Source organism: Lissotriton helveticus, chromosome 12 (assembly GCF_964261635.1).
Source record: "Lissotriton helveticus chromosome 12, aLisHel1.1, whole genome shotgun sequence".
Classification (NCBI taxonomy): Eukaryota; Metazoa; Chordata; class Amphibia; order Caudata; family Salamandridae; genus Lissotriton; species Lissotriton helveticus.
The window spans coordinates 849,616,976-849,635,750 of record NC_136073.1 but is presented as its reverse complement, the minus strand read 5'-3'; the positions used below and the strand labels follow the sequence as shown (position 1 = coordinate 849,635,750).

At 45.4% G+C, this 18,775-nt stretch overlaps 1 protein-coding gene across 2 annotated transcripts in view; it reads left to right on the top strand.

Moving 5' to 3' along the window:
• The window catches only part of FRMD8 (FERM domain containing 8), a 65,626-nt gene that overhangs the window by 22,598 nt on the left and 24,253 nt on the right, over positions 1–18,775 (top strand). For both annotated transcript variants that reach the window (XM_078671079.1, XM_078671080.1), the window contains exons 9-11: positions 1,646–1,769; positions 13,362–13,505; positions 16,713–16,917. In XM_078671079.1, coding sequence (XP_078527205.1) covers positions 1,646–1,769; positions 13,362–13,505; positions 16,713–16,917 — 473 coding nt within the window. The remainder of the gene's footprint in view (positions 1–1,645; positions 1,770–13,361; positions 13,506–16,712; positions 16,918–18,775) is intronic.

Sequence of the window (18,775 nt, the reverse complement as noted above, 5' to 3'; positions counted from 1 at the left end):
AACCTACAGATAAATAAAACGGCTTGAATTGTGACATTGTAAATAAATTCACTAATCCAAATATGCCATAGGATTTGTTACACAACACGAGAGGTAGTAGTGTTCCCTTATACAAAGATAAGGGATGGAATTGCACATCAAACAAACAGTTTACAGTGTATATGGAAGTGGTGCTAGTCAATCAAACAATCAATCACTGTTGTCGGGGTGGTATTATAATCCTTCCGGTACCCACTACTTGAATCACAGGAGACATGGCGCGCTGAAGGACAGGATTTCAGTCGCTCCGCCAACATTATTGATTTCAACTTATCAAGGTGTAAATGTCGTCAGCCCACAAATATTAGTGGAGCTTTGTGTACATAGGTTTACCAGATTATTCAGATCCCTTGAGTTGGGCACGTTGTCCATGGCTCCAGGAAACCTAACATTTTACAGTGCATAAAAACATCGAAACTTTATAAATTGACCGTAGCTACAAAGACAAGTCGTAGCAACTCACCACGCTTGAGCTGCGGGGCCTCAATCTACTTTTTCAATCTACTTAACACTACATCGTATGCCTTGACAAAGTCTATGGGTAGACGAAACACGTGTTGGCAGTTTTGTCTGAATTGGAAATATTATTTTGTCTGGATTAAATACCAAAAAAAGAAAAGAAACAAGAACAATAAAGAAAAAAATATAATTTGAAGATATCCATTGATGTAGACTCTGCTTTTCTATTTGAACTTTCCAAACATTGGAAAGGAACTGTGAAAATTGAAATGAATACATTGAGAATCAAGGTCATATATCGAAGGTCTTAACCCTTTAGGTGCTGCCGTCGGCCAACGGTCGTCACGGGCACTACCTCCCCAGTGCTGCGTGCGACCGCTGGACGTCCAGTTCAGCACTGGATAATGGACAGCGCAGCACTGGGGAGGTTTGTTTACGAGCTCCTAAGGTGTTAACATTGACCGTGTTTACAAATATAAGGGTGTGCTGCACATTTCTTCCTAATTGTCTTAATCATGCCATAGGATTTAGCAACAATATTCCAGCTGCAGCATTTATAACTCAGTGCAAAAGTGTATCACAACCTCACTTAATCAACATGTCCTTGTGAACCCTCTAGTCTAGGACTTCCCGGCTCCTCCACAACTTCTCGCAATACCTCGTCTTTTTCTGGTAATGAGGCATGGTGGCATTCCACGTTCCAACCTTCTCCAACCCTATAGTGATCCTCAGAAATGTGTAGCCCAAGTTCATTGGAAGTTACTTGTGACCTCCCAAAACACTTGTTCAACATTTTTCTTTTTTACCGTTTTTTATCATTAATGCAGAAGAGGTTGGTTTCAAGAACTGACAAAAGGTCAAGTTGTGGAACATCTGTTTTCCACTGCACTTTTCTTATAACCCACTTTATTCACCATGACTCTTTTAACATTTTGTCGACAGTTTATTGAATGGGTAAGGTTTAGTTTGTTTGATATATCAGTGCAGTTTATATATCAGGGCATTCCTATCTGTCTGCTCTATCATACTGTTTCTGTTCAGAGTGCTGGATGTTTGTTACTGCGCTTTTTTATTGCAGAAGCCTGTGTAGTTTGTGTTGTGCTAGATTCCAAAGTATTCTTTCTTATATGTGCTCTCTGTCCTTCAGGTGTGCCTTCTTTGTGGGCTCCATTGACAAGCCATCGCAAGGTTTCCTGCAGAGGGCCGGACGCAGGCCAGTGTCCGTGGCCATCAGCATGGACGGGGTGTATGTGATTGACAGCAAAGAAAAGGTAGTGTATCAACACTGGCCTGGTCACGTTCTGTGGAGCAGTAATAGGGAGCAGAGAGAGAAGGAAGCTGCACACAATGCAACAGCCCTGCCAGTCGTAGTAATTCAGCACACCCAGCCCTCTGATGCTGCGCTAAAATCAGAACTTGTAGTGCTTGCCTTTCAACTTACGTGATGTTTAATTTCTCTGTCCTTGACTACCATTACAGTATCCAGTCGTCTTGTTGGATATCATTAAGGCAGAAAAGTGAGTATTCCCTAATAGTTTTGCTCACCCGCTGCTTTATACTTCTATCTCAGTTGTGGGGTGAAAACCTTTAATGATGATCTGTGATGTGGACATTTTCATAGAAAATGTCTTTCTTTGGAAGAACGTTCTGGCCACAAGCTTTAAATCTGTGCTTGATTAGAGGTTTAGCTGCAGATTCATCAAGACTGAAACCAAACTGGATATCACAGCTGCCCGCTCCTTAGGTGTTGGAAGGAGATCGATTGCTCTATACAGGCCTGATATGTATTGGAGAGATGGGCCCGACTCCTTCTGTGTTTCACTTCAACCTGCAATGTGCCTACTTATTTTAGGATTCCAATTTTGCCATCACATTGGGTGTTACAACGATTCTCAATCAAACTCAGTCTTACTGTGCAAGGTACTGCTATACCACCTGAAGTGGCTTCCAGTAGTCTTTATCTAACTGTGTATCAGGTACTGCTTGTTTTCTGTCCATATAGGGCATTTAACTCTTTCTCATAGTTGAACAATTTTCTCAGACGCTCTGTTAGCGAGAACAACCAGCTCCCATCTTAGAGCATCAATTCCAGGTTTCCTGTGGTGGGGGATTTTTATCTTCCCCTCAGAAGAGACTGATACCCAATGTTGGCATTCTAACTGTGAGGGCTTACAGCCAAAGTGAGCGTCAACATGGCTTGCAGTTTTTTTTTTTTTTAAATCTATCCCACCGGCCAGACTTTATGGAAACCGACTTAACAAATGTCTAATGATCCATGGCATGATACCATAGGGATTAGGGAAAAACTAGTTGTCCATGGTGGCTCAGAAAAATCACCATCATGGTGTTAGATGCCTTTTCAAGAAAACATACTGAATGGTATGATAATCTCTGAAGCATCCCTTAGAAGTCAGCCTGGTTTAAACTACAGCCAATGATCTTTGGGCTAGATGTACTATTGCTCTTTTCAAAACATGGAGGTGCAATTTGCACATCAAATGGTTTATGAATGGGAATGCAATGTGACCTATGTGTAAGTCTCATGAAAAATTTTACTTTTACATGAGAGGTCCAGAATGACTTTGTTAATGAATATTAATAAGACAGGTTTGAATTTGCGACACCCTCTGATTGGTAGCCAATGTGCGCATTTAGGCATTGAAGGAACAGTAGACCTCCACTCTTGTATTTGCTCTCCCAAAAAAGAAACCTGTTCTTAATGGCAGCCAAGGCCTACTAGAAGGACAGGTGCTAAGTTTAAAAAAAAAAAGAAAAAAAAAATGTTTCCGCTTTGAAAAGACTACTCTGCTCCACTTGTGGCTGCCAGCAGGATTTCCAAAAGGTAAGTATCTGATCAGTGTTTTGAAACCAGAATTGCAGTCACCAGCCACTGATACGTTTTGTTGCAAATCTCAAATTGGGTGGGGACCCCTCTTTCACACACCCCTCGTATGTGCAATTCGTAATAGATCACAAAATTCCTCTTAAGGTTCAGAAAGAATATCCAACCCTCATATGATCTTTGATACATTTCCAAAAGGCGTTTTGCGGTCGCAAACCCTGTTTTTCTCGAAAATCAGTATTTGTAAATTGCAATACATCTGTACATGTGACCCTTTGCTGCCAGAATGCACATCTTAAACGTGTTGAAATTGTAGCGCAATATATTGCTTTAGTAGGCCTTGCTTCCATTGATTGATGAGACATGTTGATTACTACTTACTAAAACACATTTGAAGCAGTGAGGAGGAATACATTGCTCTCATATGCGAGGAATGCCCAAGCTCTCTGACACTAGCCTTGAAGCAGTGACTATTCCTGATTGTGACCAATGCCTCAGTGGAAACACTATAACAGACCCTATAATCTGAGTGCTCTGAGAGAAGCAGGAATGTGTTAATTCCATCTTCCAAGAAAGGGGGCTTAGTCCAACACTTGTGCATCATTGTCCCACTTTCCTTAGAGTGACCGTGTTTACCAATAAAGGCTGGGAAGATGACTCTGACACCTGTTGTCATATATTCGAATTTTAGCGAGGTCACCTCAGCCTTACATAATATTAAGGCCTGTAATTAAAGTAACTTTAAATTAGGTAATAACACCTGCTACTTACGCTGCATAGATATAGTAAAACTACATTGTGAAGCGCTGCACAAACCGAGAGATGTTATTAAACAGGTGGGCAATTACCAGCTTGCCTGTCTTTCTTGTTACAGTCCTACCTCCATTAGCGTGCTGTCCTGCCCTGACCCTCTAGTGTATCCAGGAGAACGAAAGACCAGCTGCAAAACTGTTGTCACTTGCTACTGTTCACACGGTAAAAGATCTTTCTTCTTTCTTAGAACAGTTCAGAATACTCAGTCCAAACATGTCAAAGAATGCAACCATCGCTAGCACCTGGCAGTGGACCACAGGCGTGAAAGCTCCAAAGCCTGCTTCGAAAGGATGGGTTCAGCGCTCTGACTTGGCATAGTCATACCTTGTAGAGTTGTTGGAAAGCTGCTAATGGTGGAAAGGTTTTATCTGACAAAGCTACCCCACCTCAAGCTTCTCCTCAAATGGAAGCCATGACGTAGTTAAATCACAGACTGCCTTCTATCCCCGTTAGGGTCAAGCCGGTCACTCTTTCCTCCTTCTCGCACACTGTATGAATGATGGAAACGCACTCCCGGGAAATCTGCAGCAATTAATGTTATTGTGCAAAGAGCAGTTGCAGTTACAATGCCAAACGCATTTCAGTGCTCTCCTCGGTCCTTGATCACAGGATCAAGTGCGTTACCATCATTCGCCCTCAGTGCTAGAAGGATGAAATACATATACACACACACACACACACTCACACTCACTCACCCACCCACCCACCCACCAGTGCTGGTTAGGGAATAGGGCTGTCACGGGCGGTCCTGTTGCAGCTACCAGCAAGCTTACAATTCGCTCCACGAAACTTCAAAACTCTTGAAGAAAACAGGACACCCAGAGCTCCAGTTTAAGAATTTATTAGGCAGATGAAAAAATCTCCACGACGCGTTTCGCCAATACGGCGTGGTCACGCTCGTCTAGTGGTATTAACAGCCATTTTTAAATACCAAACACCCACAGTGTGATTCGTGCACTTGTGTAAACAAGGAAAAGTGGGAGACATGTTGTCATAGGTTAAAATTCAAGGCATAACAAGAATTCTTACATGTTTCTGGTGTAATACTTCTCAGTAACTCTTAATTTCATCATCTTATATTTTTCATGAAATATTGATGGTAAATTCCACCAAAGTTCAACATTACACGTGAATTCATAAATCATGTCGTAAATTACATAGATTTATACCTTATCATTGTGGGAACATAGAGAATGCACTAGCATGTTATTTTAATTTTTAACCATGATACCACCAACGCTCGAACATTACTTCGTTTATCGAGCATAATGTTTTTTTAGAAAGCATGGATTCCATTGGCTCATTAAACATACTCTTGCGCTATTGGTTAAGGTCGTTGTTGCCAAGTAACCGAAAGAGTTTCAATAGACCAGCATTATAATACGTGTAAAGCACTGTGATCATGTTCATCTTATTGCACAACAGATCGCATTGATGTGTGCTCGCGCCTGTTCAAACGTGATGATTAAGTACCAACAGGATTATGTCTCATTGCTGCGCAACCAACAAAAAAGTATTTTGTCAAAACGACCTTAACCTCCAAGCCCCAGTGGGCAACAGTAAAATTATACGTGCATAGAACCCATCACAGATATCAAGCCCCAGTGGGCATTATAATCACAAAATCTCTGAAATTTGTGCATGTAGTTCCGCATTCTGATCCACATTCGTCCGCTACCAAGTAATACGTGAAATCTAAAAATAATGAAAAATAATATTTAAAATCAAGAAGACTGCAGACAATATTCACAATAAGTATTCTCATCAGAATTGTCATTCATGTAAATGTACAGATAATACTTCACTGATATTAAATCCATTTAGAGTTAAACATTCAAAATCCACAATGTATTTGGATTCAAGTTTTCTGAGGGACAGTTCACGATTGCCGCCTCTAACCCCCAAATCAACATTGTCAATCACCACTAACCGGACAAGTTTATCATCCTGCATGTGTTCCGCAAAGCAATGCCTCGCTATAGGGTATTGTCTGTTGTTACCACGTATGGCACGTAGATGTTCTAGCACCCTTTTCTTAGCCTCATGCTTCGTGCTGCCCACGTACCATTTATTGCAAGGACACATCAGAATATACACACTAAATGGTGTGTTACAAGTGAACCGTTTATGTATAGTAAATTCTCTACTCGTATTTGGAACAATGAGTGTCTTGCAGTCCTGGCTGTACTTACATGCTTTGCATTTGCGGCAACATTTAAAGCCCACGTTTCCCATGTTTTTAGAAACTGCTGATGAGGTGACGTAGTTCTGGCTTAACTCATCTCTGAGTGACCTCCCTTTACGAAATGTAATTTGGGGATTGTCATCAAGATATTTGTTCAGAAGGATGTCTGTCTGCAAGACGTGCCAATGTTTTTTGAAAATCTTACGCACCTCATGTGCTTGTCCGGAAAAGGTGGTAATGAATCTTACTCTTTCTGTAGTAGGGGATCTCTGTGTATAGTCATAATCTAGTGAATAGTCCCGCCCATGTGCGTGGACCCCGGAGCAATCAAAAATAATCTCTTACAGTGTCAAAAAATGCAGAAATGCATAGACACTTAAGAGAAAATTTTAAAGACAGATAATGCAGCCTAAAAAAGGCTACACTGTCCAGTACTTCAACTAGAAATTCCACCATAAAATCCACAAAACAGCAAAAAGCCTGTACAGATTTCCATTGCTTTAATAGCAAAACTCCCTCAGGAATGATAGAGAGAAGAACCTGGACAGACAAGCCCCATAGGCTGCCATTATGTAGCTCAAAACAGGATACTGTGCCTTTAAGAGAATCTTCCAGAACCTTCTCCCAGTATCCCAGAATGCATAGCAGGTCCAACTTACTTTCAGTTCTTTTTTCCGGCTCCTGCAAGCAGGACCCTGGAGCATTGAGCTCTCCCTTTTCAAGGGTTTTTGTTGGTGTTTTTCACTAATTTCGATTTTGTGTACTTTTAAAGTACTTTGGTGACTTTCTTCTTGGATTTCTGCTCTCTTTGGCTGTTCATAATGCCTGCATTATTTGATAAATGCCCAGAGTGCTCCAGGAAGAAGGCCAAGTCTGACCCCCACGAGGTGTGTATCCTCTGCCTTCCCTCTTCCCACATCCCAGAGGAGTGTGTGATCTGTAGAGGCTTCTCTGGCAGGACCCTGAAGGACAGGAGAAAAATCAGACTTCAGGGACTTGAAGAAAGAAGACTGAAGGCTCAAGGTGGGTCTGGAGGGGCTTCTGCTGCCCATGCTGAGGCCTCTGGGGGGCTCCCCAGGGGCAGGAAGTCCAGCAAACATCCGAGGTCTCCGTCTGGTTCAGTTGCTATGACCACGACGTCGAGAGGAAGGTCCACGGCCAGTTCCCGGTCTCCCCAGGGCTCTGGGTCGAGAAAACGTCGCCCGTCGACGTCGAGGGACGTTTACAGGCCGCCGTCGAACCCGGTGTCGATCTCCTCGTCGTCGGCGTCGAGTGGACGGCATCGGAGGGCCCGCGTCGGCGCTCGCCGTCGAGGCGACACCGCCGTTCGCCGTCGAAGACAAGGACATCGTCGTCGTCGAGGGGATCCTCGTCGTCACGGTCGCCGTCGAGACGGAGGAAGTCTCCGGCGCCGAAGAGGTCGACGTCGAGGCGTTCGAAGAGGTCGACGTCGAGGCGGTCGAAGAGGTCGACGTCGAGGCGTTCGAAGAGGTCGACGTCGAGGCGTTCGAAGAGGTCGACGTCGAGGCGTTCGAAGAGGTCGACGTCGAGGTGTTCGAAGAGGTCGAGGCGGTCGAGGTCGCCGTCGAGGCGTCATCGCCCGTCGTCGAGATTTAGAGGTTCGTCCATCTGGTCGGGGTCGACGTCGAGGCGGAGAAGCCGGTCGACGCCGAGGAGTGTGAAACGGTCGACGCCGAAGGGCCGCTCACCGTCAAGGGAACCACGATCGACGTCGGAGCACCGATCGTCGACGTCAGGAGGCCGTAAGGACAGGCCCAGGACTGTGGGGGGCTCCCCACAGTCAGGACAGGATGGTGGCTCGCCGGGTACGGCGTATTCCGAGGTGTATACCCCGAAGGAGCCTACTGCACCGCCTTCTTTGCCTCCTTTGCCTAAGAGCCCACCTCCGAGGGTTTCGACCCTTCCTCAGTTGCCTCCTCTACCGGCGCCTCAGGCCCCGGTTCCAACTGTTCCTCCTCCCCCGGTTCCACCGCGATCGGTGTCGATGCCCCAACTCCCGACACCTCCGAAGAAGACTCCTAAGTCGAAGGTTCCTCCTAAACCCAAGACGTCCGATCCGGGGAGGCCGGCGGAGCGTCCCAGACCCAAGAGATCGAGGTCACGCTCAGGTAGACGGGACAGGTCGAGGAGCGGACGCGGATCCTCCTCGAGATCCAGGCATCGACATAGGAGGCATAGGTCCAGGTCTCGTTCTGCCTCGGGGACCCGTTCCTACTCACCTACGTTGTCAGATTCACCGGAGACGAGGGTGTCCCCGATTGTTGATATTGGCACGTTCCAGGAGGTTCTCCTGCGCGGGGCGGCGAAGTTGGGGATCGAGGTTACGGCCCCTACGCCCTCAACTTCTGTGATCTTTGAGACATTACATAAGAAACACCTGTCTCGCCCCCTGCTACCTTTGGTGCCAGGACTGCTTGAGCCGGCGGAACAACTCTTCCTTACGCCGGCGGTGGTGAAAGCTGCGCCTTCAAGGCTCATGATGAAATACATGGCTCCTGAGGCGGACCCGGCTTTCTTGCGGAAGGACCCGACACCGGATTCGGTGATTGTGACGGCGGCTCGGAAGCTCCATGCCACCTCTCCTGCCTCCACCGTGCCTCCCGATAAGGAGAGCCGCTGGATTGACTCTGCTGGACGAAAGGCGTGTGGGACGTCCTCTACAACGATGAAGGCCTCCAGTGACTCGGCGTTGTTGGGACGATACGACCGTGCACTGTGGGACTCCATGGAACGGTTTGCGGACCTTGTTCCGCGCGACCGGAGAGAGGATTTCATGGAGATCGTCCAGGAAGGGATGCTGGTGTCTAACCAGGCCATTAGCGCCGCGGCGGATATCTCCCTGCTGGCCGCGCATGGATACTGCCACGGTATCAATCAGAGGCGCCATGCTTGGCTTCGGTTGACGTCGCTTAAACCTGAGGCACAACAGCGTGTGGCGAATCTGCCGTTTTCCGGGGATACCCTTTTCGGGAAACACGCAGATGACGAGATGGCCAGGATGAAGGCCGAGGCGGAAACCCTGACGGCGGTGGGCTTGGAGAAGCCCAAAGATAAGAAACCATTCCGCCAATTCCAACGGCGTTTTGGATCGCAGGGTCGAGGAAGGGGACAGTCTTCTGGGCAACATCAGCAGCAACAACAACAGCAGCAGTACAGAAGACCCTTCCAAAAACGTCCGAGGGGTAGAGGTGCACAGCAGTCCTCTACCGCGACCAAGGGCCCGGCTGGGTCTCGACCCTGAGCAGTTACTTCCCCCTCGTCCGTTACCCGCTCCGGTGGGGGGTAGCATTCAATTTTTCCTGGCAGAGTGGAGAAAAATTACTCAGGACAAGTGGGTGCTGAATATTGTTTGCAATGGATACAGTCTTCGTTTCACCAGCCCTCCTCCGTCGATTCCTCCGATCGGCTCGCAGTATCAACTGCGCGAGCTTCAGGCGGAGGCCGACGTCCTGTTAAGGAAAAGGGCGATAGAGGATGTACCTCTGTCTCAAAGAGGACTAGGTCTGTACTCTCGGTTCTTTCTGGTCCGCAAGAAGGACAAGAACGAGTTCAGGCCCATTCTGGACTTGCGACAGGCAAACAAATGGATTTGCAGAGAAAAGTTTCGCATGCTGTCGTTGCATCAGATTTATCCTCAGCTGCAACGGGGAGACTGGCTTTGTGCCATAGACCTACAGGATGCGTACTTCCATGTGCCCATTGCACACAAACACAGGAAGTTCCTGCGATTTCAAGTCGGCACCAATCACTATCAGTACACGGTACTTCCGTTCGGGCTGAAGTCTGCGCCCAGGACATTCTCGAAGTGCATGGCAGTGGTAGCGGCGCACCTGAGGAAGAACAAGGTGTTTGTCTACCCGTACCTGGACGATTGGTTGATCAAGGCCTCCTCCTTCTCGGAAGCTCAAGCGCACTTCCAGAAGACGTGCGTTCTCTTGAACAAGCTGGGGTTGCACATCAACATGTCCAAGTCTGTTCCAACTCCGGTCCAGTGCATCCAGTACTTGGCAGCCTCCATCAATACGCTGTCGGCAAGCGTGTCTCCTTCGGAAGAGCGACGTTTATCACTCCTTCGGAAGGCTCAGGCTCTCATGTCTACTCCGTCCACGACAGTGAGGACGGTGTCTTCTCTGCTGGGATCGATGGCCTCTTGCATCTTCCTCACGCCACATGCGCGGCTGCACATGAGACCGCTGCAGGAGTGCCTGGAAGATCAGTGGGACCAGAGGAGAGGATCTTGGGACGACAGGATACGACTGTCTCTACATGCTCTTCAGTCTCTGAAGTGGTGGTGTTCAGCGGAAAATCTCCTCAAAGGGGTTCCCTTCCACAAGGACATTCCCACACAGACGATCGTGACGGATGCTTCTCTCCTGGGATGGGGAGCGCACTCCGGAGACCTGCAGATTCAAGGGATGTGGTCCCCTTCGGAGTCCACGTACCACATCAATTTCCTGGAACTCAGGGCTGTTCACTTGGCGCTGAAGGCTTTTCATCCGTCCTTCCGGACCAACTCGCTGCTTGTGCAAACGGACAATACGACCACGATGTATTACCTCAACAAGCAGGGGGGCTCGAGATCGCGCACTCTGTCTCAGGAGGCGCAGGCGATCTGGCGTTGGCTTCTGGCTCGAGGACTCTCGATAACAGCCACTCATCTGCCAGGTGTGCAGAATGTTCAGGCAGACGAGCTGAGCAGACTGATTCAGGAAAACCACGAATGGGTCATAAACGACGAAGTACTAGGAGAAGTCTTCGCAAGGTGGGGAACTCCAGACGTAGATCTGTTCGCCACCGCCGAAAACAGCAAATGCCGAGACTTCGCCTCCAGGTACTACCAGCCGGGGACGCTGGGGAACGCGTTATGGATCAACTGGTCGAACAGCTTTCTGTACGCTTTTCCACCCATTCCCCTGATTCCAGCGGTTCTCATCAAGCTCTCCCAATCCAGGGCGAATATGATTCTGATTGCCCCGGAATGGCCCAGACAGTGGTGGTTCACGGACCTGCTTCACCGGTCTCTCCTTCCTCACAGGAAGCTGCCGTGCAGGCCGGACCTTCTCACGAAGTTCGGGGGGGCGGATGGTGCACCCCAACCTCTCGTCTTTGAGTTTGGCGGCATGGCTCCTGAAATAGTGCAATATGGCCATTTGAATCTCCCAGAGGATTGTATGGACATACTGAAGGAGGCTAAGCGACCTTCCACTAGGACTTCTTATGCTTACAAGTGGAAGAGGTTTTGCATTTGGTGCAAGTCTAAGAACTTCGACCCTACGACATGCAAGGAAGATGTCATCCTTCCATATCTGCTACATCTGGCGCAGTCTGGCCTTAATGTCCATTCCATTAAGGTTCATCTGGCTGCTTTGACTGCCTACAGGAAATGCCCTTCACAGACTTCCTTCTTCCAGATCCCTGTGATCAAAGATTTTCTGGAAGGCTTGAAGAAAGTGTTCCCTCCTGTCAGGCTTCCTTCGCCTTCATGGGACTTGAATGTGGTGCTGTCCAGATTGATGAAGGAGCCTTTTGAACCTATTCATAAGGCTTCGTTGCAGCACCTGTCCTGGAAGGCGGCGTTCCTCGTGGCCATTACATCGGCCCGCAGGGTGAGTGAAATTCAGGCGTTGTGTTGCCAAGAACCTTATACTGTATTTCATGCTGCTAAGGTTGTTATGCGTACTCACCCTAAGTTTCTTCCCAAGGTTGTTTCTGATTTTCATATCAATCAGACTATCACTTTACCTACGTTCTTTCAGAATCCTCCGTCTCCAGCGGAAAGGTTTTTGCATTCCCTGGATGTTAGGAGGGTGCTGAAATTCTATCTGGATAAAACCAGAGATATTCGTAGGTCAGACCAATTGTTCATCAATTATGGTTCAGTCAGGACGGGTCTTGCGACCTCTAAGCAGTTTGTCCGCAGTCTTCTTTCGACGAGCATCTAATTCGCCTGCCATGATGGTACAATATCTTCTAGGAGCTCTGTGCAAATCCCCGACTTATTGTTAGTCGGTAATATGCTTTGGCATGTCATAAATATAATATATTTGTTTGGTCGGTGTCCTTAAAGTCTGGCCTGTGGGATAGATAAAAAAAAAAACTGCAAGCCATTTTGATGCAAATATAAAATGTATATAAAATATGATAAGGAATCATGTAAACACTTTGCGAAACGTTAACCTTGAGTCATTATGTGGTGTAGCTCGATCCAATCAAACTGTTAATATGACATGCCAATGGTAAACATATGTGATTCTCATAATGTTGTGACATTCTAAGATGGCGGTCACGTTTACAAGCTTTCACGTTGTTTTGGACTAGTAGTCCTACTTCACTTTGTATGGTTTGAACACTTTAAGTATACTGACAAACAAAACTGCTTTACTCGTGAGCAAGGTGCGGCTGCACCGAAACTCGTCGGGCGTTGTGACAATTTTGTTGTAAATAAAGAATCTTCACGCACTACGAAATTGGGCTCGAGTTTGCTAATTTTTGGATTGAAAGGTTGGCGTTTGAATAATATATATATATATATATATATATATATATATATATATATATATATATATATATATATATATATATATATATATATATATATATACACACACATAAAGAGTGTTTGCGAATCTTATCCCTCCACTTATTTTGATGGCACATTACCATTTCTGTTTTCATGTCAAGACCGCACAGAAAGTGCTAGTAAGCTTGAGATACATGCCTGTTTTTGGAATACATACCAAAGAGCTACCTCTGCATTGATCATGGTAGACCGATTTTACCATTGCACAGTAGTAACAGTGGAAAAAATTAAAAATTACTTAATGTATGTCAATGTGTTTATTGTCCTCTTTATTTATTTAACGGGTTCCTTCAGATTGGTTCACATCTTAGACTTTAATGCTGTGGTGTTAAAGCTATTTCCTGCCTCGCCTGGTATCCCGGACATTGCAATTGCCACCTTACCTTTAATTACAAAATCTGAAGGTCTTTTTTTGCTTCCAGCATGTCCTGCTCGGCCTGCAGTACCAGGAGCTGTCATGGGATCACACCTACCCTGATGAGGAGGATCATATTCTTTGGCTGGAGTTTGATGGTGACAACGAGGGAACACCAGTAAACAAGCTGCTTAAAATATATTCCAAACAGGTAACTCCTGTTTCATTAATATGTCCTTCAAAAAAAGCTGCTTTTGTGGAAAGTTCTCTGATGCAAGTTTCGAAGTTGGATTAAGATAGCATGTCCCCAGACGGAACCCTAAATAAGTAAAGGACTTTGGTGGCAATTCGTAAGCAACACTTTACTTTGAGAATTGGGATGGGCCTCTTTGGTGATGTTTCATACGTTATGATGTTTTGAGTTTGCCAGTGTAACTTTGTAGCAAGGCAAATTTCTCTGGAACAAACTGGAAGTATTTCATGAAGCAAACTACCTCTAAGCATTCCCTTTGTCAGGCATGAAAACCTCAAACAAAATCTTCATAAAATGAATAAACTGGATCAGCTTGTTTTCACTACAGCTCACCTCTTCAAAAAGTAAATTCTTATCCTCTTCTCCAAAGAATTGCAATCACCGTCCAAAAAGGGCTAGAATCCCTTTTATACTTCAGCATTTTGTCTCTACTTGCACTGGTTCACCTAACCTTCATTAGGTTTCACCTTTAACCAAAATCTGACAGTGTTGCACACACATCCTAACTCCCCCCCCTCCGCCCCCCAAAGACATCCTTTCTACTGCTCCTACGAAGAAACCATAAACCCCAATATGTAATACCTGTAATTGAAACTGTGTAGCTTTCACATGTCTCGGTGTCTATGAAGTGCATGATGGAGATAGACTGTTGATGAGTCCTGCCATCTGGGCGGTGGAAACATTTGCCAGTTACGCAGCAGAGAAACTAATGTGGACTGTGAAGGTCCTCCCATGAATAAGTGGTAGGCATGCTTCTCCAACCGTGAAACACGGGTTGTGGTCTATGTGGTAGACCACCTCTCCAACCATGACACACAGGGGATGTGCCACTCTGTCCGACACTGCTTATATGAAGATTTGTGTTAACAAGGGGTGGCCATATTGAGTGTGGACCATCATACTTCTCTGGACTGACCAGCTTCTGTCCTATATCTGAGATGGTAAGAAATGTCCAAACAACATAGTCAGTACTGATCAGTGCTAGGACTGCCAAATCTATAATATTGTGTGTCTGTGGACCCCCAACACAGGCTGAGTTATCTTTAATCCCTTATCCACAAAGCCACTGTTTAGGTTTATTGTCCACATTGGTAGCCACGCTGTCTCTATATTTATGAGAAATGGAATTTTGAGAGTATTTGAAGGCAGACTGTAATAGTGCGTAGATCTACATGAGTAGTAGTTCATTTGATGGAGACCGTGGAACTGAAACAAAACAAATATGTTTGAAAGACCAGGACTGCTCTTAAATTAGCTGGATATTTGGAGGTGAGATCGCAATTCCACTTGTATCGCTTCTAATGAGTGCAAACAACTCGTTCATGATTCTCTCGAGTTATGGATCATGTTCAGAACTCCTGTGGGAATAGCAGATCAAAAGCGATGATCAGGATCATTAGCAGTGGCGCTCAACATGCACTACACTTCGCTGAAACAGAGGATCCTGCATCCCAATGGCACTTAAATTATGGCCTAACCAGTGGGGGTTTGATCTGTCTAGACCACAGGTCTACAAACTGTTTCCATGACTTAGGGGGGCGCATATGCCTCAACAAGTGCTTGTAAATGAAGATGGCCTGGAAGACCAACTTTAATTATTTGTCGCGTTTACAGGCTGTCTTCATTTACACGCAGCATTTAAAGTATTTAAACACGTATGCAAACTGTGATCCAGAGTTCTTTGGTGGCGGTGTTGAAGAGGTGGCTAAAATGAACAAAATATTCTAAAGTGTTTTTTTTTTCTTCACCTTTAGACGACTGCATATAAAATAATGCACACACATTAGATGAAAAACGAATACATAAACACAAATTAAACAATTCAATGGGGGAGGCACTTTTTATGTTAAGAAACCTCAATTGTTTGTTGCCATCTCTCCAGACGTCTGTTTGTGAAACTAGAGAATCACAAAGTGTAATCCTGGTTGGCGCAGTTCCGAAGAGTGACTGGTGTCTATATAGTGTTGTTAAGTCCCAAGCAGTAACAAAGTACTATGAATACGTCATCATTCTAAAATTGCATGTCGCAGTATCACTAGAATTATGTGACAGTGTAGGGCTAAATTATGCAGCAGGGTTGACTAAATGCAGCAAGAAAATGCAAATTACATGGCGTAATGCGCCATATTTTGTGATAGTAATATTTTAATTTCTTGTCATTTTTACACATGGTAGCACTGTCTGGGCAAAAGTTTGTTTCACCCCAATTATTGGGAGTAGGGTTTTCAGGTCTGTTTCTGTTTGATGCATTAATTCTTTTAAAGATCTAAAATTTTGGGGGATTATGACCTAAAGAAAAAGTACCCCAGAAAATGACCTTATTAGCCATGCCTCACCCGCTCCTCAAAATCTTGCTGTAAAGTTTTGGTGGGGGCCCAAAGACAAAAGATTTTGTTTATGGGGGCTTCGAGCAAACAAGTTTGAAAGCCTCTGCACTATACCCTCTCACATGCTCCGGAGTAATACAGCAACAAAGCAGGTTGTGTACTTTATTGTCCTCCGGGTATCTCTTGCTCGGAATGAACCGCAACTTGCTTATATGTAACCTGCAATGGCTTCTGTGCTACTTGTAACCTAACTAAACTGTTCTTATTTAAAGAAAGTAACTGTGCTTATGGAAAGTGCTCTGACACCCATTGGCCTTGTCCAAAATCTTTTCTATACATAAAAGCTATTCTTCATGCATCTGAGTGCCTCGTGCGTAAGTAAGATCACTGCACCAACATTCGGAGAGACCAGTGGGACAACTTGAAGCCTTAATTAGCATCAGTATCTTATGCATCATAAAACTATACACTTCAGTCTGCACAGTTACCTGAAGAACAGACTTTGCGCCGCAGACAGATTGGGAAACATTTGGAACAAATTCACCCATTTACCCAATACTCATAGCTAAAAACTGGAAAGCCTTGAAGCAACCATTGTAAGATATAGATATATATTTAATTTGCATGTTCTTGTTACATGTCGAGGCATCTGCTCTGCTCGCAGATAGGTCTGTGCTACACAAATACTATTAAATACATTAAAAAAATATATATTTTCAAGTTCGACAGAATATATGAAATTGTTGGGTTATGTTAAGGCCAGGAGCATAATTCTTCAGAAATAAAGATTTTTGTATTTTGTTATGATGTGAAATACATGCTCCTCCTTTCTCTATAGGCTGCACTAATGAGCGGGCTAATAGAATTTTGCATTGAACTGAACTCCGCCATGGAAGCTCCGGGCCAAGAAACTGCTGATGCCTCTACTGTGGCCCCTGCACCCCAGTCCCGGGCAGCTGAGAGGCGCTCCAAGCTCCAACGTCAGTGCAGTGCTGTCTGTAACCGTCTTCAACACCTCTCCACCATCGACTATGTTGACGATGGTAAGCTTGGGGCCCTGGTCTGTCCTATCCTTAGCAGTTCAAACATCATATGCTCATGGTTCTGATGATCTAAACATGGCGATGAAGCATTGTGTACCCCCGTTCCTCCTCCTTTCAGTGCTTTACGCAGTGAGTGTGTGGTCTCTGCTCATTCTTATTTGTTTTGTGCTGTTGTGGCAGTACAACTCCTTCTTTGTTCATGTTTGATATCTTGAAACATGCTGTCAAATACCTGGTCATCTACTGGTTGGATATGGTATCATGTGAGACTATTCGCTTCTGTACATAGCCATCCATATTTTCCCTAAGTTGATTAAAAAATGCAGCTTATAAGACAAAGATGGGCTTCTCCATTGGAACTGTGCTGCTAGAGGGTACCAATGAGTTGGATTGGTTATGGGTAAAATGTAGCTCCATTCATGAATTGCTTAAAACAATTAATGCTGTGAGCCTTAACTGATGGTTGAGAGGGCCCCTTTATTTTTTGCCAAGGATGCCGGAGTTGGTTCGCTGTAAATGAAATGCCCTTATGACTGTCTTTCTGTTGAACCTGAGGAGCTACTTTTTGTGTCACTTTTATTCCAAAAGTGTTTCAGTTCTAATGGGAAAAACGTTTGGCCCATGGATAGGAGAAGCCCAAGTCAAGCTCTCAGTATAGTCTGACCGCTTGCAAATTGAGGAAGTCTTTGAGGAACTGATGTACGCTGCTTGATTCCTAAAGAAAGAGTGGGTACCCAGTAGCTTGAGCCCCAAGTGAACAAAGAGCTGTGCCTAGAAAAATCATCATCCGCCCTAAAAGGCATCTCTATAGAGACTAGGACTCTCTGTCTTTGGCCCCTAAATGGTTTATATGTGCACTTTGCTCAGCTACCCTTCCGGTCAGACAAGGCTTTCCACTACTACTCAGTCTTGGAGACCATAAGGTTTCCATAAACAACCCTCTTGCCTTTAGGATGATATGGTAGCTTTGTAAGTAGTCGCAGGCATAAATGGATGAAACTGAGAACGTTGCTAGACTCTAGTTTGGTTTTGCGTTGAATACCGTAGTTGTGGAACGTGGTGGATATGCTAATTGGTCTAGTGAGACAGAAAAGAGTATTGCCTTTGCCTGAGGGGGAGTGTTTATGGCCTGTCCCAGTCTCCGTGCAGACCTCTTCTGATAGATACATCTGCCGTGTGGATTCCTCACTTTGTGAATATCCCCCTTGCGTCAGCAACGTTCGGAAATTTTCTTCGTAGTACGCCGACGTCACAGGAGCACGGCATCGCGCGCGACTCCGTCTGACGTCACCGACCCCATATCAGGCCCACGCCGGCGTGATGACGTCAGTTCCCTTTTTTCCGCGTCTTCGACGCTAACGGTTTTCGGGATTGTTGGAAATTGGGGGTTGCCCAAGTCTCAAAGGGGGTAGCATGGCATCAAGCGGGCAGGCCAAACTTCGAGGACATGTGAAGCACTCACGCAGTACCCTCAGTCAACACACCAGGCACACCACAAAAGAAGCAGGACACCAGTTTGAGTTGGAAAAAGATACGTCGTTTAGTAGGGTTTCCAACCTGCAAGGCAAAAGAATGCAAAACAGTAGTGTCACACAGGACGCCAAATGGCGCCAGAGCCAAGTGAATAAAGGGGGGAATTATTTACATAGGAAGTAGTCCATGCTGAAAGAGAAAAATTGTGATTAAATAACAGTAGACCTGGGGCCAACTCAGGCTCTCATCCTTAGGGGGTTGTAATTGCAAAATTCTACGTTAGCATAGAAATACATCATGCACATTAGCACCAACCCACCCCTGTTAGGGAAAAACAACAGCAGAGCATTACAGCACATACTAGTCAGGAGCACCTGTAAGAAAT